Here is a 26,562-nt window from a genome sequence, read left to right as displayed (position 1 = left end):
GCCACTCCTTCCAAGAGTGTACAGGCTTGCCTCCGCCTCTTACAAACTCAAATACGGTCATTAGGAGGAGAAACGTTCGTCAGCATTGGTGGTTCAGTGGTAGAATTCTCGCCTGCCACGCGGGAGGCCCGGGTTCGATTCCCGGCCAATGCACTTGATTGTTTTCCATTTTTCCTTCCCCAAAAGATACATGAAACAGTAAATGGGTTCACTTATTATTATTATTTTTTTAATCTTGAATCATTTCCACCTAACAAATGCAGACTTTTTTTTTTGACTTGTTTCAGAATTGAAAGTTCCAGATAATTGTGATTCCGTTTCCTCACATGCCCCTCCTCCCTCCTCCCAGCTCGGGGGTCCTGCTGTCTCCACACCCCCTTCCTCCTCCCCTTGGCCCATCCCTGCACAGGCGTGACCCTGAGAAAGTACACGGCTCCGGGCTCCCCTCCGCGGGGGTCCTCTGCGCCTCCGCGGGTGCCAGGCGAGGTCCCCGATTCTCCTCCCTCCAATCCCGCTTCCCTCCGCAGCCCTGCCCCTCCGCCCTCTTTTTCCTGTCCTTAGTGACGCGCTTTCCCCCCAAGGTGCTGTGGGTCTTTAGGATCGCCAAGTGCTTCTTGGCGATTAGTTCCCACGTTCTTTCCAGGCCTCTTAGCGACCCCGGGGCTCCAGTGGTCTCTGCATCTGCGACTGCCTGGAGCTGCCCAGCCCGGGCTCCCCGGCTCCGGCGCGCGCCTCTCCGCCTCGAGTCTCTCCCTGAGATCTGGTAGTCTCTCCGGGTCTCCGTCCCCGCCGGGGGCTCTCTGCGCTCCCACGCTCCGCCAGCATCCCCCCCCCTTGGGAAGCCCGCCCGCTCGGCACCCCAGGCGCTGACGCCTCCCGGACCCACCCCTTCCCGGCGCTTTGATCCCGCACGCGCCGACGGGCGGCGGGGGGCGGCGAGGGGCGGAGGGGCGCGCCGCCACCTGCCGCGGTCACTTGGGAGCCGGACCCGAAGCCCGGATCTCCTCCACGCCGGGGCCCTCGCTTCCCGCTCTCTTCCGGCGCGCTTCGCACCCCGGCCTCCGGACTCCCGTTCGCTGAGGCTGGTCTTCTCTCCGGAGGGTCTGGATCTCGGTCCCTGAGTTCTGTCCCTGTCTCTTTCAGCCCTGGTCATCTAGGCCCAGATCTGGATTGTGTCTGGATTGTGTGCTCTATCTTAGGAAACTTAAAAACATTTTTAAAAATTGAATAAATAAATGAAAATTAATAAAAGATGGTGGCATCTGGAGATGTCTGTGTGCATACAGTGGCTGCATTTGTTTATCCGCTCCCCCAGCTAGTGGTGTCTATGTGCGCATTATTGTTTAGGACTTGAGGTTACATTGGGTGTGGGTTTTCCTACACCATATATTCTAGTGAGACGAGGACAGAAAAAAAAATAACCAAGAAAGGAAGAACTCATATCGGAAAATTTCAGATGGTTACAATGGTGGGGTGTGACTAACCAGGAACGCTGGCAAGAACTTGAGCAGAAGCACTACCTTAGTCTTGACCTCTGTGAAGAGGTGATAAATAGCTCAGTGTAGGTCAGCCAGAAGTCCAGGCACAAGCAACTACAAAGGCCCTGAAGTAGGAAAGGGCTTTTGCTGGTAGGAAAGGGCTTTTGCTGGTGAAAAATAGCCAAAAAAGAGGAAAAAAAATTTAAAAAGAGCAATGGATCTAGGACAGAAAAAAAATCAAAGTAATGGAAATTAAGATGAGTCAAATATGGCCCATGACACCCTTTTTTTCTTTGGTTAGTCGTGGGATCTGAACTCTGAGCCTGGAGGGCCTCAGCTCTTCAGCTCAAGGCTAGCACTCTACCGCTTTATAAAGGCCCAGTATCACTTCCAGCTTTTTCTGCTTCTGTGGTGCTGAGGAATCAAACCCAGGGCCTCATGCATGCAAGGCAAGCACTCTACCACTGAGCCACCTTCCTAGCCCTGGCTACTCTCTTCACAGTGAGCCACACTGGGGCTTAGGAGAAGAAAACACATGTCCCAAGGCTAGGCATCAAGGCTGGCACAAGAAGGGACAAAGCCCCCCACAGCTGGTGCAGTGTCCACTTCCCCTCTCCAGGGGTAACAGCTCCCCACACTTGATTACAAGGCTTTGCTCCTCCTTCTTTAGTTCTGTAAAGATTTTTTTTGGGGGGTCCGGTCGTGGGGTCTGGGCCTGGGAGCTATCCCTCAGCTCTTCAGCTAAGGCTAGCGCTCTACCACTTGAGCCACAGCACCACTTCCGGCTTTTTTCTTTTTGCTTATGTGGTGCTGAGGAATCAAACCCAGGGCCTCAGGCATGCAAGGCAAGCGCTCTACCACTGAGCCACCTTCCTAGCCCCTAGTTCTGTAAAGAAAAGACTGCATTCCGGGACCTCCTCCCCTACCCCCCCATCCCTTCCCCCTCCCCTACCCCTACCCCCATACTAGGTGGAGAGTTCCTGGAAGGTTGAGTCCTGGGAATTCAGGGGTTAAGAAGGAAGAGTACCAAGAAAAGAACCCAAGTGCTGACCGACATGATCCAAGTGCTCCTAGTCTTGCCTTCCTCATTTGTCTTTGCTAAAAACTAACCCTTGACATTCCTTTTTGTGTGTGTGCCAGTCCTGGGGCATGAACTCAGGGACTGCACACACCATCGCTGAACTTTTTTGCTCAAGGCTACTGTTCTATCAATTGAGCCACAGCTCCTCTTCTGGCTTTTTTTTTTTTTAAATGATAAATGGGGAATAAGAATCTCATGAGGGCTGGGAAGATAGCTCAGTGGTAGAGCGCTTGCCTTGCATGCATGAGGTTCTGGGTTCAATTCCTCAGCACCACATAAGCAGAAAAAAAAGCCGGAAGTGGTGCTGTGGCTCAAGTGGTAGAGCACTAGCCTTGAGCTGAAGAGCTGAGGGACAGCACCCAGGCCCAGAGTTCAGGCCCCACAACTGGACCCAAAAATAAGAGTTTCATGAACTTTCCTGCCCAAGCTGTCTTCAAACCACAATCCTCAGGTCTCAGCCATTTTACAGGCATGAATGAGCTGCCAGTACTCAGCTTGTGGGAACATGCTTTGAGACTATTACTTAAAACACACACACACACACACACACACACACACACACACACACACAATCTCACTAATTTGGTATTCATTTGGCATGGAGGTGCATACCTGTAATCCTAGCACTCTGCCTGAAGCAGAAGAACTTAGAATTTGAAGCCAGCCTGTGATATGTATGAGACCCTGTCTCATTCCCAGCCTCACAGAACTTTCCTTCCTAACTCTAAATAGATAGAAAGATAGGTAGATAGATATCTACATTAGTAAGAATGTGATATTCTTATTTTATCCAGTAATTAGAATCTAGAATCAATTGCAATCATTATTTATGCTCTAATTGTCCCATATTTAGCCAATGGGAATTCCTTCAGCTGTAATCCCTTCCTGTCTTTTTTATTACTATATATATATATATATATATATGCACATACATATATACATATATACACATATAAATATATGCATATATAGTAAATATAAATATATAAACACATACACACACAGTACCGAGGGAATACTGTAATCTAGGTAAGATGGCTTGGGCCAGGGTGTAATATTTAAGATAGTGACAAGTTTCTGGCTTATTTTAAAAATGAACTGATGCCAGGCACCAGTGACTTACACCTATAATCCTAGCTACTCAGGAGGCTGAGGTCTGAGGATCATGATTCAAAGCCAGCCCAGGTAGTAAAGTCCATGAGATTTTTTTTTTTGGGGGGGGGGGCTGAGGATCATGGTTCAAAGCCAGGCAAAAATTTTTAATTAAAAAAGTTTTTTAGGGGCTGGGGAGGTGGCTCAGTGGTAGAGTGCTTGCCTTGCATACATGAGGTCCTGGGTTCGATTCCCCAGCACCACATAAGCAAAAAGATAAAAGCCGGAAGTGGCGCTGTGGCTCAAGTGGTAGAGCGCTAGTCTTGAGCTGAAGAGTTGAGGGACAGTGCCCAGGCCCAGAGTTCAGGCCCCAAGACTGGACCCCAAAAAAAAAAAAAAAGAAAAGAAAAAAAGTTTTTTTAATGTCATGGGGCTTGAACTCTAGACCTAGGGTGCTCTCTCTCTCTCTCTCTCTCTCTCTCTCCCCCTCCCCCCAACTCTGTTTGCCAGTTCTGGGACTTGAACTCAGGGAACTCAGGGTGTTGTCCTTGAGCCACAGTACCACTTCCAGCTTTTTCTGTGTATGTGTGGTACTAAGAAATTGAACTAAGGGCTTCATGCATGTGAGGCAAGCACTCTCACATTAAGCCACATTCCCAGCACTGAGTTCTGTCTCTGAGCTCTTTTGCTCAAAGCTAGTACTCTACCACTTTGAGACACAGTGCCACTTCTGGCCTTTTTTTTTGGGGGGGGGGGGTTCCGGTCGTGGAGCCTGCTAAACTCTGGGCCTGAGGGCTGTCCCTCAGCTCTTCAGCTCAAGGCTAGCACTCTACCACTTGAGCCACAGCGCCACTTCCGGCTTTTTTTTTCTGCTTATGTGGTGCTGAGGAATCGAACCCAGGGCAGGGCCTCAGGCATGCAAGGCAAGCGCCCTACCACTGAACCAACTTCCCAGCCCCGCTTCTGGTCTTTTTAAGTAATTAATTGGAGATAAAAGTCTCATGGAGGCTTTTATGCCCAGGCTGGCTTTGAACCACAAACCTTAGTGAACCACAATCCTGAGTAGCTAGGATTACAGGTAGTATAGGATTGGTGGCTCTGATGGGGACAGGAATGCCTAGTTGGAGGGAATTCAAATCCAGAAACAATAAACATAACTTATGCTTGTTATACAGGGGGGGGGGAGAAATGTGCTAGTATGTTACCCTGGTTTCTGATCTTTTCACTAATCTGCTATAACTCTGTTTTGTTTTTGTTTGTTTTTGTCAGTCATGGGGTAGAACTCTGGGCCTGTATGCTGTCCCTCAGCTCTTCAGCTTACTGCTAGAACTCTACCACTTGAGTCACAGTGCCACTGTCCAGATTTTTCTGTTTATGTGGTGCTGAGGAACCGAACCCAAGACCTCATGCATGCAAAGCAAGCACTCTACCACTGAGCCACCTTTCAAGCCCCTAACTGGCTATAATTCAAATAACTAGTGCCTCATGCCACTAGCCTGTAATCCTAGCAACTTGGGAAGCTGAGATATGAGGATAGTGATTCAAAGCCAGCCAGGGCAAGAAAATCCATGAGACTCTTACCTCCAATGAACCACCAAAAAGCCAAAAGTAGAGGTATGCATAAAGTGGTAGAGCACTAGCTTTAAGCAAAGAAGCTCAGGGACAGTCCTCAGATCTTGAGTTTGAGCCCCAGGACTGGTATACACATACACATAGAAGTTTTTCAGATCATTGTGCTAGAATCACCTGATAGAAGCTTTATTGTTGTATCCTAACATGGCAGAGAGCACTTCAAAAGCAAGTAAGCTTGCTGGAATTTCTTCCTCCTCCCCCTCCCCCTCCCCTCCCCCCCCTCCTCCTCCTCCTCCCTGCCCCCCTCTTCCTCCTCCTCCTCTTTCTTGCTGGCATAATAGGAACTCCACTCTTAAGCCTTTATCCAACTCACATTATGTCTTAACATATAAATTGAGGGATTGTTTCCAACACACGAACTAGCCATTATTAGCAGCAGATAGGTTTTGTTATCTTGTTTGTTCAAAATGAAAGAAATTACAATGTAGGCTAAGGTAGGTATATTTTCCTTCTTCCAGAAAAGAAGAAAAATTTGATGGTACAGAACAAAGAACAATGTCCTTGAGTAGGGTAAAGGGAGTAGGAAACCTGGTGGGTGTAGAGGTTGGCTACAAGTCAATGGAATTACTCATAATTCAATAATTCATAATTCAAGGGCTGGTAGAGTGCTTGTCTCGCATGCATGAGGCCCTGGGTTCGATTCCTCAGCACCACATAAGCAGAAAAAGCTGGACGTGGCGCTGTGGCTCAAGTGGTAGAGTGCTAACCTTGAGCCGAAGAGCTGAGGGTCAGTGCCCAGGCCCAGAGTTCAGGCCCCACGACCATCCCCCCCCCCAAAAAAAAATAATTCAGTGGAAGCTTCAGTAAAACAGGGAAGAAAGCTGAAGACGACGGAGGGCAGTTTGGGTTTGAGATGAAAAATGCAGCTGCTCATTCAGAGCGAGCGTACGGTGTGTGCTATGAATGGCTTTTGCAGGTCGGAGCCTCGCGAGAGGGCGCTAGCGATCTGGTCTCGGGTGGTTGAGTCCCCGTGATCATCATCCCAACAAGAGCTTCTCCAACGCGAGAAAGGACTAGAAAACAATAGGCTTCCTCCAAAATCGCCAGCGCTGTGAGCAGGATTCGAACCTGCGCGGGGAGACCCCATTGGATTTCGAGTCCAACGCCTTAACCACTCGGCCATCACAGCCGCGTGCGACCTGGGCCCTGCGCAACTATTGCTGCCGATCAAGGGGCCGGCCTCCCGCCGCCACGCCCTCGCCGCTTCCGGCCGCCGTGCGCGCCCGCTGGAGGCGGCGTCCGCGCCTGGCCCTCGGCTTCAGGATGCTTCCACTTTTCCCAGAGCCACAAAACGAGCCCAGATCCGAACCCAGTCGCCCCCCTGGTACACCAAGTCGGGGAGAAGGGACGGTGCTCCCGAATACACACTAAAAGGGCACAGAAGTGACTGGCGGCCCAAAGAAGAATCTTAGAGATGTTGTTCAGACCTAAACGTAGAGTCTCAGCAATAATATACAGCGACCCCAGGCACCGCTGGGATTCGAACCCAGGATCTCCTGTTTACTAGACAGGCGCTTTAACCAGCTAAGCCACGGCGCCAGTGGAGGGCGAGTTCGATCTCAACTTAGATCAGGTGTTACTTGGTGCCGGTGACCAAAGACTGTAGGGGGTCCCCCGTGATGGACACCTTATTTCCCTTTCAGGTTTCAAGCCCCAGCGTTGACGCTCTACCCTTCCCTTCTCCAATCTCCGCGGAGGCCAGCTTGACCTTCAATGGGCCCGGGACTCCTGTGCCTCTGCCACCTGGACTGACTTCATCTGTGGTAATCATGAAGCTAAAAAAGCAGCTAAATACCCTTTGCTAAAACCAGGGCATCACGGGGGGTTCAAAGGGCCTTTGCCACCCCGCCCAGAACTGGAGCTTGCCAGAACCCTTAGCTGCCTCTCATCGATCCTTCCCAGGACAAACCGGGGGAGGAAACCTGGTGAAAACCGAGTTTAAGTGTAGATTTAGCTGGTTTAGAAAGGCCCTTGCTGGAAAGCCTGTGGACAGGAGAGGACGCGTGGTTTATCTGCAATAGCTCACTACTGCTTTCTTCAGGGCAACTCCCCCTCGTCACCCAAACCCAAAGCTTCATTCCACGAATCCTGTTGGTTTTTGTTTTGTTTTGTATTAAAAATAATAAGACACAATATCAAAAACACAAATGCCATTGGTAGAGGGTAGAGCTGAGAACGCCTGGGTCCCACCTGAGGGGCAGCACCAGGGACTCCATGGTCCACCAACTTCCTCCACCCTGGAGCAGCTAGGGGTTCAAACCCCTGGGTCCTACTTGGGCCCCAAGCTCCCCTCCTCCCATCTGAAGAGGAGGCAAGAGAGAGAGCTGTCTTCCCCAATAAATAAGTACGGCCCCAAATTTCAGACTGGGACTCAGGCTCAGCTGGGATTTGGAGAGACCACTTCAGCAGCTTGTTAGCAATCTCATCCAGAGAAGGAAAGGACTCCTCACCAGGGCGTAGGTGGCAGTCTTCTAGGCTGGACTGAAAACTTCCACCTTTCTGTTCCCTAAGGGTCTCCAGAGGCAGCCCCTGAATCCTGGGCTGGTGATGGGGGTCCTGCCCCCGACAGTGGGAGAAGCTGGGGAGGTTTTCTATTGGTTGGTCCAGCAACATCTGAGTTCTAGGAATTGCAACACGGGAGAAGGAAGCCTCTCATGGACAGCTGGAAGTGGCCCTAAATGGAGTCTAGCTAGTGCCATTTTCTGTAGCAGGTAAGGCTGGACTGGGTGAGCTCCCACCTTGCTCTTCCTCCTCCATGGCAGAGTCCTGAGAACTTGAGACCTTGGCCTCAACGTGGGCCTGAGTCTCCTCACTGACCTCACCCTCACCACCACCATCATCATCACCACCACCACCACCACCACCACCCTCGCCTCCGCCCTCCTCCATAGGCTCCAGCCCCAGTCCATCCAGCTCAGAGAAGAGTGGTTCATCAGAGTGGCCAGGGTCTTGGGTGCTGCTACCACAGTCCACACAGGCCTGGGAGGGAAAAGGGAGATGAATGTATTAGGCAGGGTCCTCACTGGGAATCTGCCAGCCCACTTCCCGCACCCAACTCAACAGTGATCCCCAACAAATTGGCTCTTGTAAATGTACCTAGGGTCCAAGGCTTGAAAATCCCTAGGACCCTCTGCCCAGATCCCCAACTATGTGACGGTCACAGTGTATGTTGGCATAGGATGTGCTGGAAAAAAAAAAAAATCTACAAACACTCAAGTGAGGACTAGGAATGTGACTCAGTGATAGAGTGCTTGCCTAGCACGCCTGACGCCCCAGGTTTGATTTCTTAGTACCACATAAACAGAAAAAACTAGAAGTGGTGCTGTGCTTCAAGTGGTAGAGTGTTATGTTAGCCTTGAGCCAAAGAAGGTCAGGAACAATGCCCAGGCCCTGAGTTCAAGCCCCGAGACTGGCAAAAAAAAAAAAAAAAAAAAACCTCAGGTGGCTTAATATTATATAATCCAGATGACTGCATCCTTCAGAATTAATAATTCAAGGATCCAGGCACTGGTGGCTCATACCTGTAATCCTAGCTACTAAGGAGGCTGAGATCTGAGGATTGGGATTCAAAGCCAGCCCAGGCAGTTTGAAAGTCCATGAGACTTATCTCCAATAAACCACTCAGGAAAATGGAAGTAGTGCTGTGGCTCAAGAGGTAGAGAGCTACCTTGAGCTGAAGAGCTCAGGGACAGCACCTAGGCCCAGAGTTCAAGCCCTATGACCAAAAAAATACTAATCATCCAAGGACATTGGGTCAGTTTCTTAGATCTTTTTTCCTTCCTTCCACAAAGCTAGTAGCACTCTATCACTTTAATCATGGTTCTACTCCAGGCTTTTTGGTGATTAATTGGAGATAAAAATCTCATTAACTGCTGGGCGCTGGTGGCTCACGCCTGTAATCCTAGCTACTCAGGAGGCTGAGATCTGAGGATCGCGGTTCAAAGCCAGCCCGGGCAGGAGAGACCGTGAGACTCCTATCTCCAATAAACCACCAGAAAACCAGAAGTGGCGCTGTAGCTCAAGTGGTAGAGCGCCCACCTTGAGGGACAGCACCCAGGCCCAGAGTTCAAGCCCCACGGCCGACCAAAAAAAAAAAAAAGTCTCATTAACTTTCCTGCCCATGTCTTCAAACAGTGAGCCTCCTAAGTAGTTAGGATTACAGGCATGACCATTATCACCTGGTTAGTTTTTAGCTGCTTTTTTTTTTTGGAGGGGGGAGGGGGTCCAGTCATGGGGCCTGAACTCTGGGCCTGGGCATTGTCCCTCAGCTCTTCAGCAAGACTAGCGCTCTACCACTTGAGCCACAGTGCCACTTCTGGCTTTTTTTCATTTTTGCTTATGTGGTGCTGAGGAATCGAACCCAGGGCCTCAGGCATGCAAGGCAAATGCTCTACCACTGAGCCACCTTCCCAGCCCCCATAGCTGCTCCTTGTGTGTGTGCCCTGGTCCTGGGGCTTGATCTGAAGGCCCGAATGCTATCCCTGAGCTTTACTGCTCAAAGCTTAGCACTCTACCACTTGAGCCACAGCTTCACCTGTCTGGTTTTTTGGGTGTCTAATTGGAGGTAAACATCCCATTTCTTTCTGAGGCTGGCTTTGAACTTTGAGCCTCAGATCTCAGCCTTCTAAGTAGGATTACAGGTATGAGCCACTAGCAGCCTGCACTTTAGTTTCTATCTCTTGAATTGGTTTGGCTTTTCTTTTCTGTTTGCTTGTTTTTGTTGGCTGTGGGGCTTGAACAGCCTTGGCGCTGTCCCTGAGCTCTTCAGCTGAAGGCAAGCGCTCTACCACTTGAGCCACAGTGCTTCTTCCTCTACTTCCAGTTTTGTGGTGGTTTACTTATTGGAGATAAGAGTCTCACGGGCTTTCCTGCCCCAGCTGGCTTTGAACTGTGATCCTCAGGCCTAAGCCACCAGCACCCAGCTTATGTTTGTTTTTTAAACTATCTTTTTTTGTCTTTTCTTTTTGGTACTGGGGATCGAACCCAGGACAATGCACTTTTGCCACTGAGCTCCATCCCAGCCCTTATCTTTGTTCAACTTCAGTTTTTTCTTTGTCTCAGACTTCTCTTACCATCACATCAAGAGCTCGAGGCAGCTGGCCTTTCCGAACCCAGGAATGCACAGCACCCAGCTCCCGCCGCTGGTCCTCTGAGAACCGAGGCTGCTGCTTCTGCATAGCCCGAAGTCGCTCCCGGTCCTGCTTCAGCACAGAGGCCATGTCCCTGTGTGGAGAAGGTAGAAGCTGGGACCCAGAGCCACGATCCATGGGTAGGCGTCCCTCTCTCAGAGCTCTTCTGCCTTCTGCTCCATTTCTGAACCCAGGAGGCAACCAAGACCAGGATATCTGGTCTCCTCCTAGGAGGAATTACTCATGGTGCTCCTAGGGACAGGGGATAGGAAGGGTACCCCTAGGTCAGAGCCAGCCCTAGGGGTTGGCCCAGCTAATTAGCTGGGCAGTGAAGATAGGGGCCTCTGTGGCTGCTCACCTGGAGGGTACCTGGTAGGTCATCATGACACGCTGGTCAGCATTGGCCATGAGCAGCCAGATGGGATCCTGGAGCACATACTTAATGACCTGGTCTCCAGGCTCAGCTCTCGCCTGAGCAGCCCCAGCCTCAGCCTCTGAAGAGTCAATGCTGCCGAAGTATTTGCTTGTATGGCTGCTCTGACTGCTGCCTGTGAGATGGGAACAAGCCAATGGAACCAAGCCAGATAGCCAGCCTCAGGGTCACCAGGCCACACATCTAGGCCATAGGCCTTAACTGGCTATGCCAAGATAGATGGGGCCTGGCTTCCAATCTCCATTATACCCAGGGAAGGTCTGGAGGGTAGGCACTCACGCGTGAGGCTGGCGGAGGTGCTACCCCCTTCCTGGGAGCCAGAACCAGACCCAGAGCCCAAGCCAGAGCCCAGGGAGCCTGAGGCTGCAGATCCTGTGCCAGATCGGGAGTCCTCTTGCAGCAGCAGCTCTAGCAGGTCACTAGAGCCAGACAGCGCATCCTGATTGGAGAACTCAGTTGCCTCCGCCTAAAGGAAGGAGAGGAGAGGGGAACAGAGAGGAGCTAAGGGCTCAGCTTTCCTTCAACTGCTTCTGCCAGGGTTTGGGGCAGGGGACACACCCAACCCAAGAGGTCTCAGGCTTCCCACTCCATAACAGGGAGCCAAGCTGAGAGGAGAGAGCTGAGGAGAGGGAGGTGAGTGACGCCGGACCCTTTCCAAGTGGCAGATGCGCTCTCAGAAGTTACAGGGATGTCCTCGCCACCTGTCAGACAGACAGGACAGTCCCTTCACAGAGGAGGTAGTTGATTTCTGCCTCATTTAGAAATTCAACTGGGGGCGGGGGAGGGAGGTCTCCCACCCATGACACCATCTCTAGGAGGCTGCGACATCAGCCTGGGAGAAACCAGTGGAGGAACATCACCAGGCGGGGGGGCTAGCCATGGGACACAGGGGGAATCAGTGCTCACCAGTCTGGCCTCTGGCTCAGCGGCCTCCTCACTGGGAGGGGGGGCCCCAGCACTGCTCCCAGGGCCTGCTGCAGCAGCAGCCCCCTCCATGCGTGGAGGCTCCTCAAGCTGCAGCAGGTTGAGCTGGAGTGGGGAGCTGCATCTTGAGTTGAACAGTGGGGAGTCTGGGCGGTGCACGGGACTCGGGGGGAGTGGAGGCAGAGATGGGGAAGGCGAGTGGGAAGCGGGAGTAGGAGGCCCCTCAGCAGGGACCTGGGGCACCCCATAGGGATAGCTAGGTGGGGTGGGAAATAGGTAGTTAGGGAGTACCAAGGCTACCACGGGGGTCACAAGTGGGGAAGGGAAAGCAGTCGGGGACACAGAGTTGGGGACAGAAAGAGGTTGAGAGCCTCCTCGAGGAGAGAATACTGGGAGAGGGTAGGGCTGGACCACTGCTGGGAAGGGAGTAGAGGCTGGTGGAGGGGGCCAGGAGCCAGAAGGGGGCACAGATGAGGGGTGGGAGACACAGCAGGGGGCTTCGGCCCGGGGAATCTGGTGGTGGCGTGAGCGCTTGGCTTTGGATCGGCAGTGGTGTCGGCGGCCAGGGGGCGCGGGGCCATGGTGGCAGCCTGTAGAGAGAGACCAGGGTTAGGAAGGGCCCCTGCCTGGCAGAGTTCATGCCTCTGCCACCCCCACTGCCCTAACACCCTTGACAGAGAACGGGCACCAAGGCCCAGACAGAGCTTCTCAGCTTGCCCAGAACAGAGGTGACATGGGAGGTTGGGGCACCTTCAGGGAAGAATCACAGGAGCCAGGGACATGGGGGTTTATTGAGAAAGGAGCCAGAAAATGGCAAGGTTACATTAGGGTCAAGCTGATGGTGTGCAAGAGGCGGGGTGTGCTGGGATGGAAAGTGGCAGGAAAAGTTCATGGGCGAACGGGCAGGTGGCTTCAGTCCATTTGCCAAACTCCCGCAGGCGCTGCCAGCCTGGGTACTCCTTTTGCCAGTCGAGACCATGCTCCGCCTAGCTTCCAATGAAGTGAAGAGGTGGGCGAGAATGCCCACGCCTGAGTCCTGAGTCCTGAAGCCATCTGCACGGAGCCTCCCTCAGGCACCTTCCATCTGCCCTTGAAGCCTAACTCCATTCACCATTCGGGAGACAGGCTCCTAGATGGGTGTACTTCTACCCCTGCCCCCAGGCTAGGCCTGAAATAGCTTAACTGGAACACAGCCCCTCCACCCTCTTGTCTCAGAACCAGCTCCCCCAGGCTTTTCTGAACATCTCCCTTAAGGCCCACCCCCGACAGTTGGCCTTAGACTAGGCAGAAGGCAGCTCAAGGAAGCCCCAGATGGCTACCTCGCTCCCCAGGGGCTGAGGGGGCTACAGAAGAGCTGTCAAGCCCACGAAGCCTGCCGAGGTCTCGGAATCGGCTGAGAAAGGCTTGCTCCTCCTTCTGTGTGTGCAGGGACAGCACAGCCTTCGTCAGGCCCACTGGGCGGTAGGCATCCGGGGCTGGGTCAGGGGCTACTGTGGGGCTGGGGGCCGGGCTGGGGGCTGGTCCTGTGGCTAGGCTAGGCAGGTCTTCCATCATGACAATGTCTGAGAAAGGTAGAGAGGGAAAAGGTCATCAGAATATTTCCGGGGTCAACATACCCACACCACACCCTCCCTTGTCTAATACCCTAGCTTAACCCTGGCCTCTGCCCCACCTCCAAACTTGGGCCTCTGGAAGGCCAGGCTACTTCCTCAGTTAGAGGAAGGTGGTTGACCCTGGACCCTCCTCCTCAACATGCTAAGCTGTCCCAAGGGGACAGAGGTTACACAATTCCCCTCTAGTGGCCATTACTCTGTGAGGAACCCTTGGGGATGACCCCTTCACAAGTCCTCTTTTAAGGGAAGCCCACCCCTTACTCTTCCTTCACATGTTTTAGAAGCCAGTAACCAAAGGTTTTTTTTTTAGGGGTCTTCTAAGATCCCTTGCCTCACACCCTCCCTCTGTGGTCAGCACCTCAGGCTTGAAACCCTCTATGCCACAGACTTTATGTTTCAAGTGAGAGTGAAAATATAGGAAGCAGAATGGGGGAGAAAACCCCCCTGCAAAAGTTGGGAGGGTAAGCTAAAGCAGAAGCCAAGGAACAGTCAGCTAAAAGCGCAGGCCTTCTCTCCATTGGGGACAGGAGGGGGAAGGGAAAGGTAAGCAAGAAGAAGATATGGCTGAAGGACCAAGTGGGGCCCAGACACTGCCCACCTCACTCCATGCCCATACCCGACTCCGGGGGCTTCTTGTCTCCTACATGCACGATGGTGGAGCTGAAGCTACACTGACTGGTGACGGACACCACACTCTCCGCCTTATTGGCCAGAGTGAGCGGACTCAGGGTGCCTCCCACCACTGGCTCCTTCCGAGGAGTGGCCCCCTCCCCAGACAGCACTGCCGACGAAGGATCTGTGCGGAGAGATGGCACTGGTTACTGCCCTTACCCCACTGGGAATTTAGGAGAAGGGATCCCGGGGAGGAGGGGAAAGGATTGACTGTAGGGAAGAGCCTGGAGATCAGGAGGCAGGGGAGGAGGAGGGCAGGGCAGAGCAAGGTGGGGACCCCAAGGCAGAAGTATAGAGAGACCCACGGCTGTTAGGACAGGGTGGTGGGAACTGGGCATGCACTGCATCTTTACCTTTCTTGGCCCCCACAGGGACCGGACCTGTCCTCTGCTTGTCATCATCAGACGCAGAGGAGGCAGTGTAGGAGGAAGAGGAGGCACATTTACGCTTGGTCGTGCTGGGGATGTTGCAGCTTTCCAGGTACCTGGAGATGGATGGAACAGAAGGTATAAGGGCAGGGCTTGGAGCAGGGCAGAAGCAGGGCTAGGGGAGGGGCTTACCTGAGGATGCTGTCCAGGCAGTTGATCTGCTGGTAGGAACAGCTGGAGGCTTCTTTCCTCTCGGCCTCCTCAGGGGCTAAGGCAAGGGAGGCCTGGATGGGAGCAGGCGCTGCTTCCAGCTCTGGGTCAGGAGACTGGCATGGAAGGGCCTTGGCCTTGAATATGTTTGGAGCTGGGTCAGAGAGAGGAAAAGCTACATTGGTTGGGGGGTACAGGACAGGAGACTCTTGGGTCTAACTCTTTCAACCCCATCGTCAACTCACCAGGGAGGCGAGGCCGGGGTGGAGGCCGGGCCCGGGACTCAATGAAGAGCTGCTGTCCCTGGTGTTTCACCAGATGGACATCCTTACAGATCTGCTGGAAAGTTACCTAGGAAACACAAAAGAGCAGTGAGTAAGGGCTGTGGTGCCTGGCCAGCGACAGGAGCCAGGGCATAATAATAACAACAACAACAACAATAACAAAAAGTACCAGTAAAGAGCCCTGGGGAGGGGGGGGAGGGGAGGAAAAGCCAAGGAGGAAAAGGAAAGGGAATAAGGCAAAGCTCTGGAAGGGGCCATACTGATTCCCAGGCGGTCAAGGGAGGAGCAGTGAGAGCAGTGGATTACTCACTGGAGCAGGAGGCCCAGGCCCCTCGGCATCACCCCCATTGCTATCACTGGAGGAGCCAGGGCTGTGGAGAGGGCCTGGGGATGTCATAGGGCCAACACCACAGAGCCCTGTGGGGCTGGAGCTGTGAACAGGCTGTGGCAGGGAAAGGCACAGGTTAAACACTTCTTATATCCTGTTTCCCAATGCCTTCTCTGCCTCCCAAGCCTCTCTCTCCTCAACTCTTACCTGCAATAGCAGACGATGGATCTGCTCTGAGAGCTCCTGGATATCAGAGTCCAGGGACAGAGCTGGGCTGGGGGCCGGGGGAGTGAATACATCCTCATTCAGGGGTGCACTGAAGGGTGAGGAACAGTGAGTGATTCCAATCCTGTCCTTAGTCCTGCCCCATCCCATAGTATCAACACTCGTAATGCCAATTTAGGGGAAACTACCTACTTACGTGCGAACTTTGTGGCGGCCCAATACAAAAGCCACCTTACGGCTCCAAGGGTGCACAAAGCCAGCCCAGCTGGTGTCCATGGTGACATATTCTCCATTACGGGCACAGAAGCGAATAGGGGAGTGGTCAAAGGGCTGCCCAGCCAGCTGCAGAACTGATGAAAGCAGGAAAAGGAGGTGAGGTGACAGGGCTACCCATCAAAATCCAGGAGACTAAACCACCAAGAAACAGCTCATAAGAACATGGAGGAAGGGCTGGGAAGGTGGCTCAGTGGTAGAGCGCTTGCCTTGCATGCTTGAGGCCCTGGGTTCGATTCCTCAGCACCACATAAGCAAAAAGAAAAAAGCCGGAAGTGGCGCTGTGGCTCAAGTGGTAGAGCTCTAGCCTTAAGCTGAAGAGCTGAGGGACAGAGCTCAGGCCCAGAGTTCAGGCCCATGACTGGACCAAAAAAAAAAAAAAAAATTAAAAAAAAAAAATTAAAAAAAAAATTAAAAATAAATTTAAAAAAATTAAAAAAAAAAAAAAAAGAACATGGAGGAAGCCCCAGGGACAGCCAGGAGGTAGAGCAGGATGAAAGAGAAACTCACTCTTCTTGTGGATGGCCAGCATGAGGGGTCGGTCCTCAGGATGGAGGAACAGGAGCACTGGGGCCCCCAGGAGGTCCTGGGGCAGGTAGCCCAGCAGTGGGGCAGCCCTGCCACAGGAAGAGGTGTCAGAGTGGACTTGGTCTCATCCCTGGCCACCCCTTTCCTCCAGATCCTGACCTCACCTTTCATCTACATCCTGGAAGAGGCAGCTGGGTGTGTGCCTTGTGGTGAAGATCCTCTTATCAGGTGGGATCCGGGGAGCTGTAGCATAGAACATGGGCTGTTATGCTTCATCCAGAATAGTCCAGTGCCTTAGATCTCCTCCTTGCCTGATACCAAGGGTGCCTGGCAATCATCTCCCCAGCTCAGCTCTGATCCCTACAGCCCAAAAACACGACTTGGGTCTTTCATGCCAGTAGCAACACTGAAAATGACCAAGATCTTCTCCAGATCACTCCTGATTCTGGATTCTTACATGACCTGACTGACCTTTAAGATGGGCTTGAAACTCATCTGTAAAATACTTTACTTGTTCCAAATTCCTAAGGGCCCAGATGGTTCCTCCCAGCAGACTTAAGAAGAAAATCCTCCCTCTCCCCACATTTTAGACCAGCTTTGGGTCCTACCCACCTTCATAACCCGAGTGGATGCGCTCTGCAATGAGCAGGCAGCATGGCTGCGCAGGGGCCCCATCTGAGACCCGAATCTTGGTCACGTATGGAGTTAGGCGGAATGGCTGATACCGAGGCCCTGGATCCCGATCAGGACCACCTCTGGCAAGGGAGAGCAGAAACTTAGGAACTTTCAGTAGAATCACACCTCAGCATCAAGGTCATTCACACAACCAACATAAGAGGGACATGCCAGTTTCTGCTTTCTCTACCTACCTGATACGGCAAAAGACAGACTTCTCCTGGGTAAAGTCCTTGAGGCCCGAACCTAGTATAAATTAGGAAGACAGTGAGTGTAACCTCTCACCCCTTTCCTAGGCTGAGAAGAACCCAGCAAGGAAAAACTTGAGTCCTAGCCTCTCAAAGCAGTTGCTTCCTAGAGATGCTCATCCCTCCCCCACAAACACTTGGGCACCTCACCTGCAGAGGCCCCAGCACCCCAGGTGGGCAGACGAGATGGGGAAGTGGAGCCATAGAAGACACCCACATCCTGGGGAGCCAGGAGCTCCGAGAAGCGGGCACCTCGGAACACGTCCCGCTTGCAACGCAGCAGGACACCTGCCTGCTCTGAAATGTAGACGATTCGGCCAGTCAGGAAGGAGACAGCCACAGAGAAGGTATCCTAGCAGAAGAACAAGAGAAGATTCAGAGCTGGGGGTCCAGAGGGAGGGGGTCCAGATGAAGATGTACTGGAGTGGAGGGGCTAGGTTGCAGCATACCTGGTTGCGAAGTGTGTATTCAGATGTGATGTGTTCCAGTTCCTCCAACGTGTAGGTGGACATGTCCATGGCACAAGGCTCACTTTCTTCCAGGCTCCACTGCTGGTAGTACTCCTGGTTAGCTACAGAGTGAAGGCATGTGTGAAGAATTCAATAAGGAAGCTGACCACCCCCACCCCCGCCACACACACACAATGGCCAAGACCATGGCTACCTCCCCAGACCAGAAGTATCACTGACCCTGCACCTGCTTGACACAGGCTAGTGCATACTGTAGAGTGGCCAGGGTCCCAGAGCGGCCCTTGCCCCGACGCTCAGGTGGCAGCCTAAGCTTGAGCTCCCGAAGTGCAGTCATGAGTTCCTTCTGGGTTCTTGCTCTGGCTGACTGTTCACTGCTACAGGGCCCACAGGAAAGCAAGGGGTAAAGGTATTAGCTCCAGACTGCTACCCACAGCAAGAGATCTCTCCTACAGTCTTCACCCCACTCACCTGCAGCCACTGGTAGATGGGTTGTCCTGCTCAGAGCTGGCACTCAGGAGGCTATAGGCAATGGAACTACTAGGTGGGGATGGACTCTGAGAGTTTGTGCTGGAGAAAAAGGCAACAACTCAAGATGAGAGGCAGGTGAGCGCCAGTATGGACTAGCTCAAACTTACCCAGTCTCACTCCCAAACCCTGAAGAGGACAGACAGACAGACACACCTCTTGCTGCTCTCAGTGGTCTCCAGCAGGGCCGAATCCTTGCCATTTCCAGAGGAGGAGCTATGTGAGCTCCGTTGAGATGCACCTCTGGACTCGTGCCCATTGGACTCATTGCCGCTTGAGCCATTGCTGTTAGCATCGGTATCGTCAGCCAGGCTGGGGCCTGGGCAGGGCCGATGCTGTGGGGGTCCAGGGGACGGGACTCCTCCAGAACAAAAAGATTCTTCGGGCCTAGGGTTTCCTCCCCCATCAGCCCCTTCCAGGGGGCCACTCATAACTGAGCCATGGGGAGGAGGACAAGAGGAGAACAGAGAGGGTGGAGAAGCCACCACGGATGCACAAGGGGGCCTTGAGGCTTGATGGAGGCAGTAAAATGGAGATCTGTCGCTGGGAGTTGAAAAGTGAGATCACAACAAGTACCTGGAGTGAAGAGACCAGGAAAAAAGGACTTGGAGAAAGTCCCACAGCAGACCCTTTATTCAGACCCTTCCCTGCCTGATTCTCACTCCTAGAACCCAGGTGTAAGGCTCGAAATCGGAAGCCAGGTAAGTTTTGTTTTCTGTCTCCGTAGGTGTGCCGCGGTGGGGAAGGGACCTCTCTCGGGCTGGTCCCTACATCCCCTGCCGGCATGCTGTAGGTAAATGGAACCTGGGTAGGAGGCTTGAACTACCGGCTGTGGGCAAAACCTGGAGGTTTCCGATCCTCGGGTTCTGCATCAGACCTTGGGACTAGCCCTGGGACTCCGAGGCCGCGGCGCAGAGGGTGCGAGCCGATAACCTCCTATATTTAGGCTTCCGGGCTAAATTTATCCGGGGGCGGCACCACCCCCGCTGCACATGCGCACCGCTGTGCGCGGCCCACCACGCGCTTCCGCCGCCGCCGCTGCTGTGGTCGCCAGGGAAACCGACGTCAGCCGCTGAGCTCAGCGGTTGCTGGAGGGACCACTGGAGGGTGGGAGGGGCGACCCGGCTCCGATTCCACCGCGGAAGTGGGGGAACAACCCACTCCCACGCTGGCGGGCACGACCGGGGGTCGCCCACTCTTCACATTCGCCCAGGTCCCAGGCAGCTCTGTGAAGAGGAACAACCTATAGGGAATTCCAAGGGCTGCTCCTGGCCTCCCTGGGGCGAAACAACCGTGCCCCCCCCCACACACACACACTCAAGCTCTCCCCGGGACGCTGCCATTCAGGTCAAGACGACACAGCCTTTCTTTCTCTGGCCTGTCACCCGCCCAACCACGGGGAGCTGAAGCCGGCACCGGCCACACAGTCAAGGACCCAGAAATGCTCTCCTCACCCCCGACTTTGCTAGCCGCCTCCCACCCGATCCCCGGCACCCGAAGACTTGGGCAGGGAACAACCACCAGCAGTTTTTTCCCCTACTACCCGTCCAACCACACCCCCATCCCCTAGCATTTTTCTGAGTGCCAGAAGAAAAGGCTGTGGCCAACAGTGGGAACTAGCGCCTGGAACGGGATGTTCCAGCCCGAAGCGGGCTGACATCACGGCCCGGCGCGGGGCCAGGGATTGGAGGGGGATGGTGTGGAACGCCGAGAGCCTTAAAGGGTCCTATCCTGGGGAAAACCCGAGAGCCTCCGAGTGACGAGCAAGGAGGTGGGAGAGAGACATGCCCGCTTAAGGTCTGTCGTAGGACCAGGATGTCCAAAACTGGAGGTAGGGGCCCTATGAGCGGATCGGGAGTGAGGACACCCGGTGCAGGATTGCAAGGACCCCCTAGGTCCCGGGCGGCAGGGAAGGGATAGACCGTGACAAAGAAGGCGGTGAAATTATTGTGCTATGTAAGCACCTGGGCTGAAAGTGGCCCATCAGGTTGAAAGTGGAGGTGGCCCCGCTCAGGGACAGAAACCAGGCCTCAGAGTAGCTGCGAAGGATGCCTACCTGGTGCTGTTCGAGCGCCCTCCAGCCGCCTGCCCGCTGCCGTTCCAGCCCGCAACCGAGTAGGAGCTCCGCGAGGCGGGGAGGCGGGTTGCATAATGCCAGGCACTGCCCCTCATTGGCCTCCTGCCCGCTGAGCCACAGGCCCCGCCCCCAATCGGCTGGGGATCTTGTCCCGGCGCCTGATTGGCTACAGGCCCCCACTGAGGTCAGGGCTGTGTCACACACACAGGCGCACGTGGACCTGGGTGCTGGCGCTGGACGGAAGGGCTTCAGACACTGCCCAGCCAATGGGTGCAGGATGCCTTGCATAGTGCATAATAAAAAGGAAATGAAGGGAGGAGAGCTGCCCCTCTTCAGGCCACAACGGGTGTTTAAGAAATAGACGTCTAAAGCGCCTGGGTTCAGAACTTCCAGAACTGACCAGCTTAGAGGAACTAGACACTTCAGGCTTGACCAGATAGGAAAAGGAACATAGATCCTGAGAGCTGAATCAAGCTGGATGAAATGGCTGCCCTCTGACAGAGACAGAAACCTGGCTTGGCGTTTCCTAGGTTCTTCCCAGCCTTGTCATCAAATGTAAGGAGCCGAGTCCCTTCCTCTGGTACTTCAAATCCCGGTAGGAGAGTAATTCACAGTCCACGTGTGATTGAAAAGAAAAAGTGTTGGGAGGATGAAGACAATGGAAACGGCAGCCAGAGCTACTGGAGATTGTCACGGAAAACAACAGTAGGTGCTTCACTGGCCAATCAGAGAAAAGGGCTCTAAGCAGCCAACTTGGTGGCTAGTGTTTCTGCTCTCTAGATGTGGCCACCCACTATTGGGGGTGCGGGGGGCTGGCAAAGATAGGGAATAGGAAGCCAGGCTACATAGGGAGGAAGTGGGGGCAGAGAAAAGAGGCCAGCTGTGGCCCTGTACAGAAAATGGTATGAGAAGTGCTTCATAGGCTCATTATTTGGAACCCAAGGAGCCCAGAAACCATCTCATCTGTCTCACCTACTTTACATTCACCAGAGAGGATCTGACACATGGTCCGTGATTATAAGCAAATAGTTTTGTTTCTAACAATAATAGGTATGGAAAAGGAGCGTCAGGGGTGAATAGAAAGCTACATTTTAAGGAAGAAAAAGCAGAGCACTGACAGAAGATGAGGAGGAAGAGGAAGAAGGAGAGTTTGATTAGAGAGAAGAAAGGTGCCAATCTAGGTCCAGGAGAGCTGAAGTGACAAGTCCTTCCATCTAGGACTACATGAGTAGTTCTTTCGGGGGCTCACAGGAAACGTGGGTAGCAAGCCAAGAGGCCCTCAAACAGCTGCCGACTTAATCAGCTGTAAGTGCACGCCCCTCGCTGTCACGTGGCCTAAACCTTCTTCAACAATGGTGTTTCCCACGGGGTTGGGGGGGGGGGAGCTCCGAGAAAAGCTGGGACACAGGGACATTATAAAATAACCCAGAAAAACCAACCCCGGAAAACAAAGGAGTAGTCTAGATTCTCAGCCTCTCCTTGAAAATATTTCCCCCGCCCAGCTCCCATACTGTGGCCCAATCCTACTCGATTCTTAAAAATCCTCTTCTCTGGAAAGTTTTTCTCCCTCCCCACCTCTCCTCAGGGATTTCGATGTGATCTCCTCTGACCCAGGCACTCCTAGCTCGCCCATTTCCACCTCCATATCTGTCTTTTGCTTAGACAAAAGGTTTCGGCGCTCCAGCAGCCCCCACCTGCTCCCAAGGCCCCAGTTATCCTGTCTCACGGTCCCCACAGTAACCAGCTTCTGCTGCCGTCAATGGAGGCGCGAGGGGGCGGGAGACAGCGGTGACGTCAAAGCGGAGGAAGAAGGCGGGGCGAGGCAGCCGGGGAATGTGGGGCAGGGAGGCTGGAGAGGCAGCGGTTTGGGAGCTGGCCAGCCCCAGAGGGCGGCGGCCAGCGCACTTGGGAACATCGTGTTCTCTTGGCTGGTGGCCCAGGACATGCACTCAGTTTAGGCGCCTCCCCCCACCCAACGACCGCCGTCCAGTCCCAACGCCAGGGATTCCTGGAGAGAGGGTTAGAAGCAAGGGGTCTCACCTCTCCCACCTCAACGTCTGGTTCTCTGTTCGGTACTCAAAGCTGCCCACCCTTGGACTTGTCCCTACAGCTCCTGGAACTAGCTTTCCCTCCGCTAAACTGTACACAGCTGTTGGCCCAGTACAGATAAATTCTGGGAGGGAACACAAGCACCTTTGCTCCTACCCTGAGGCCTCCTTCAGTGCCTGAATCTCCGGTTGCTATAACAACAGAGGGAGGAAAGGAAGGAGGGAGGGAGCAGGGACAGGGAGGAGAATGGGTCTAGGATGAAGAAATCAAACTGGGACAGAGCAAGTAGCCCAGTCTGGAGCCCAGATCCTGAGAGAGAGGATAGAGGGGGAGGAGTGGAGGAATTTGTGCTGCTGCCTGTAGACCAAAAGAATCAGGAAGAGGGAAGCAGCCATCAAAACTTGCAGAAAAACCTAAGAATGTGAAACTAATTCCCAAATACAACATCCACATAAATTACACTGTCACTGCTGTTTTGTCACCCTATTACTAATTTTTAAAAAAATGATCCAGGCATTGTGCTGAACACTTTACATATATTACACATAATTTTATTGAATTCCCAGAACAACCCTGTGAGCTGGATGTTATTACTCCCATTTTACAGCGGACAACTAGGGCTCAATGGTTACTTAAAATCACAATTGTCTGTCTTGTAACATATTCTCAGCCCCTTAACAAATGGAGTCCAGGGTTCAAATTTGAGTTATAATGATGGCTTGTTATTCTGGCTTCTCCCCCTCAGTAACCTTCCCTCAACTAGCTTCTAAGTTGTATTCCAGCACTGACAAACTTGGACCTTTCAAACATCCATAACACAGAGTCCATCCAACTCTTCTCCTTTGGGCTTGCTCTCAAGACATAGTTTGTACTTCTTACACATTTATCTTTAGAACTCATTTTCTCCATGCTCCAAAACTCCTTGAAATCACCGTAGAAACTCTCAGCTCCAACCATTTTGTAGGAACCTAAATCCCTCACTCTTCCACTTTTAAGTGGCCTTGTTCCAGGCCGCTTTACCACAAGCCTGTTTGTTCATAGACATTGGAGCATCTCCTGTGCCTCCTCACCTCTACTGGCTCAAGAAGACAAATACACTGCAAATCTGCACAAACCCCTATTCCCTCACAGAACGCAACAACTGCCACCTCATCTGTTTCTCAAAGAAGGTTCTGAAGCCCAAATCCTGCCCTTTGCCTACGGGAGACACGCATAGCTGCTGTAAGACTAGCTCTGGGTCACATATGTCAGCAAACTACCCTTTCTCAAAGCACCATCGTAACTCTTCTTACCTGTCTACCTACCCTATTAAGGCCTCTCTCAGCCTCAGACTTAAGGCGCCTTCAGCCACACATTATAACATTTCCCCCCCCACACACACACACACAAGCTCTCAAGGGTTCCACCCCTGTACCTCCCTAGGAGCAGGGGCTTCATTCGGTTCACTCAGCATTCTGAGCACTCCCTGCTTGGCAGTTGGGTCCAGACATCCTAGAGTCGTGCGGGAATCTGATGTCGTTAACTCCCACTCTAGGGTTCTGAATTCGCGGTCCTGATTTTCCACACCCCATAACTGAGACCCGGTTGAAGGCGATCACATATTTGCATAATCCCACCCCTCATACCATTAACACCGCTTCTGGCCAAGTACACACCCCAAACTCTTATCGACCACCCCTTACCTCCCTACCCCAGGCACTCACCGATCGGAGCGCACACAGGAGCCGAATTTCTTCACAACTGGGACGTACAGTAGCTACACCACAGGCTTCTCCAGCCCGCCCACCGCCAGGCATGCCACGCCCCCCAATGCTTATTGGTTTAGAGGAGCTATCCCATGCACCGCGCCGCGTGCAGCCGATCCGCCCTAGTAAAGCCTCTATTGGCAACACTTTCCGCCATCATCTTTTCATTGGCCATTTCCACAACAGTTAGTGATAGATACACGTGAGGGAGGGGCCGCCCCAGCGCGTTGATTGGAAGTCTAAACGGAAGCCACTCCCCCACCCACTCTCTAAGTTACTATTGGCTGTGGAAACAACCCCGAGCTGCCTAGGTCGGTGACGCACGTGCCGGTCCTGCCCTCTAAACTTTCTGATAGGCTGAGAGGTCCCGGAGATGTTCGGGACACGTGCAGGCGGCCTCACGCGGCAACTTGTTTACCCAGAAGCTGGGGATTTTCCTTGACGACACTTACCCAAGATTGCTTAGTCTGCGCAGGCGCATTGAGAGCGCGCGCGCAGGCGCAGATGTAAGAAGCGGTGGCGTAGGTGGGGACACTAACTAGAAAACCAGGCGTGACAAGAGTGCTCCTGTGGGCGCCCTGCGTTTACGGCGATTCCCCAAAGCTGTACGGCGAAGCACTTGGGTGAAATGGTCTTTAGAGCTCAGCGCCTGACCAAGATGAAGGCGGTAAACACAACAGTCTCCTCGTGATTGTCACTTGAGGGCCAGTCCTGGCAAAAGTTTCTTGCAAACCTCAAGAAGGCCTGATCGCTTACTATCCACCCCCTCACAAGTAAGACTGAGATCCCGAGAGATTACATAATATTAAATTAACATGATAGTCAATAATGGGGCTAAAACTTAAACCCAGGTCCCAGACACCAAAAGTATGTCCTAGGGCCTGTGGAAACCCAATATGTACAAGGGATTCAGGAGATAAAGCACATGTCCCCAGCATACAATAAGTCCTCTATAAAAGTGGAAATTACTAGCCGGGCACTGGTGGCTCACGCCTGTAATCCTAGCTACTCAGGAGGCTGAGATCTGAGGATCGATGTTAAAAGCCAGCCCAGGCAGGGAAAGTCCAGGAGATTCTTATCTCCAATAAACCACTCTGAAAACCAGAAGTGGTGCTGTGGCTCAAGTGGTAAAGCACTCACCTTGAGCTGAAGAGCTGAAGGACAGCACCTAGGCCCCATGACCAACAAACAAACAAAAAGTCACCTAGGCTCCTTAGATCCTCTGAATTAGACTCTCCAAAAAAAGAGGCCAATAAATCTATTTTAAAAAGTATCCCTGCCAAGCCTGTAATCCTAGCTACTCAGGAGGCTGAGATCTAAGGATCATGGGTCAAAGCCAGCCTAGGCAGGAAAGTCCATCAAACTCATCTCCAATTAGCCACCGGAAATCCGGAAGTGGCACTGTGGCTTAAGTGGTAGACCATTGTCCTTGAGCTGAAGAGTTAAGGAACAGCACCCAAGCCCAGAGTTCAAGGTCCATGACCTACATGCCACCTCCCCTCCCCCCCCCAAAAAAAGTAAGTATCCCTGGGCCAGGCATGGTGGTGACTGGGATTACTCCTGTCATCCCTGCAACTTCGGAGGCTGAGGCAAGAAAATGAAAAGTCTGAGACTAGCCTGGGCTCCCTAGTGGGACCCTATCTAAAAGAACCCCTGGAAAGCCAGGCACCAGTGTAATTATACCATCTCCAGGGGCTGATATCTGTGGATGGAGACTGGAAGCCAGCCCATGCAGGAAAGTCTGTGAGACTCTTACCTCTAATTAATCATCCAATAAGCTGGTAGTAGAGTTGTGGCTCAAGTGGTAGAGCACTAGCCTTGAGCACAAAAGCTCAGGGACAGCACTCAGGTCACATTGAAGCACCAGGATTGAAAGCACAAGTGTGTGCGCATGCGCAGGGGCACAAACACAAAAACAGAACCCCTGGAAGTTCTAAGAGCTTTTGGGAAACAATATCTAGGCTTCCTATACACTTTGATCTTTGTGCTGAGCTCTAAGGCTGGACCTCAAGAGTTCAATTAGGAGCCTTTGTCCATAGTTGAAGAAACTAGGGTCCTGTGCTAGTGGCTCACACCTGTAATCTTAGCTACTCAGAAGGAGACTGATATCTTCAGATTTCCATTCCAAGACAAGGGCAGGAAAGTCTGTGTGTCATCTCCAATTAACCACCAAAAATCCATAGGTGGAACTTTGGCTTAAGTGGTAGAGCACTAGCCTTGAGCAAAAAAGCTCAGACAGTACCCCAGCCCTAAATTCAAGCTCCAGGACTAGCACAAAAATAAAGAGCCTAGGCTGGGAATGTCACTTAGTGGTAGAGTGATTGCCTAATGTGCACGAAGCCCTGGTTCAGTACCATATAAACATAAAAAGCCAGCCAGGCGCCAATGGCTTATGCCTGTAATCCTAGCTACTCAGGAGGCTGAGATCTAAGGATCACCCCGGCCTGGACAGAAAACTCCATGAGACTCTACCTCCAATAAACCACCAGAAAACTGGAAGTGG

General features: G+C 52.8%; 1 protein-coding gene and 3 non-coding genes across 8 annotated transcripts; 1 reads left to right on the top strand and 3 right to left on the bottom strand.

Moving 5' to 3' along the window:
- The first annotated feature begins 82 nt into the window (after positions 1-82).
- On the top strand, positions 83-153 carry Trnag-gcc (transfer RNA glycine (anticodon GCC)). The gene has a single exon. It is a non-coding gene; the product is annotated as a tRNA-Gly (tRNA).
- Positions 154-6,330: 6,177 nt separating this feature from the next.
- Positions 6,331-6,412, bottom strand: Trnas-cga (transfer RNA serine (anticodon CGA)). Its single transcript has one exon. It is a non-coding gene; the product is annotated as a tRNA-Ser (tRNA).
- A 336-nt stretch (positions 6,413-6,748) lies between these two features.
- On the bottom strand, positions 6,749-6,822 carry Trnat-agu (transfer RNA threonine (anticodon AGU)). Its single transcript has one exon. It is a non-coding gene; the product is annotated as a tRNA-Thr (tRNA).
- Positions 6,823-7,378: 556 nt separating this feature from the next.
- Per1 (period circadian regulator 1) lies at positions 7,379-24,100 on the bottom strand. Of its 5 annotated transcripts, none has more exons than XM_070001444.1 (23): positions 24,018-24,100; positions 18,345-18,764; positions 18,132-18,230; positions 17,883-18,037; positions 17,643-17,764; positions 17,344-17,545; positions 17,140-17,191; positions 16,883-17,025; positions 16,435-16,513; positions 16,253-16,359; positions 15,666-15,819; positions 15,452-15,560; positions 15,227-15,358; positions 14,878-14,983; positions 14,615-14,786; positions 14,408-14,538; positions 13,999-14,178; positions 13,089-13,331; positions 11,752-12,359; positions 11,125-11,311; positions 10,771-10,960; positions 10,356-10,506; positions 7,379-8,262 (listed from the first exon to the last, which is right to left on the bottom strand). In XM_070001444.1, exons 2-23 carry the CDS (start codon positions 18,617-18,619, stop codon positions 7,969-7,971), a joined length of 3,891 nt encoding a protein of 1,296 aa, XP_069857545.1. In that variant the 5' UTR covers positions 18,620-18,764; positions 24,018-24,100; the 3' UTR covers positions 7,379-7,968. The 5 variants fall into 5 exon arrangements, with proteins under 5 accessions (XP_069857545.1, XP_069857548.1, XP_069857546.1 ...); XM_070001447.1 differs by lacking the exon at positions 24,018-24,100 and adding an exon at positions 23,729-23,992; XM_070001445.1 differs by lacking the exon at positions 24,018-24,100 and adding an exon at positions 20,245-23,720.
- Between the last annotated feature and the right edge of the window lie 2,462 nt (positions 24,101-26,562).

The sequence above is a fragment of the Dipodomys merriami genome, unplaced genomic scaffold, assembly GCF_024711535.1.
Source record: "Dipodomys merriami isolate MVZ:Mamm:240054 unplaced genomic scaffold, mDipMer1.0.p SCAF_59, whole genome shotgun sequence".
NCBI classification, from domain to species: domain Eukaryota; kingdom Metazoa; phylum Chordata; class Mammalia; order Rodentia; family Heteromyidae; genus Dipodomys; species Dipodomys merriami.
Note: the sequence above shows the minus strand (reverse complement) of the source record. Positions and strands in the feature narration are given on the sequence as shown.

Bases quoted from the DNA above. Each gene is read 5' to 3' on its own strand.
- Per1 (XM_070001444.1), bottom strand. From the start codon at position 18,619: ATGAGTGGCCCCCTGGAAGGGGCTGATGGGGGAGGAAACCCTAGGCCC. The intron at 17,192-17,343 runs GTGAGGTGCCCA...AATTTATACTAG, and splicing joins GGGTGCTGGGGCCTCTGCAG to GTTCGGGCCTCAAGGACTTT. The intron at 15,359-15,451 runs GTAAGAGTTGAG...TCCCTGCCACAG, and splicing joins TCCATCGTCTGCTATTGCAG to CCTGTTCACAGCTCCAGCCC.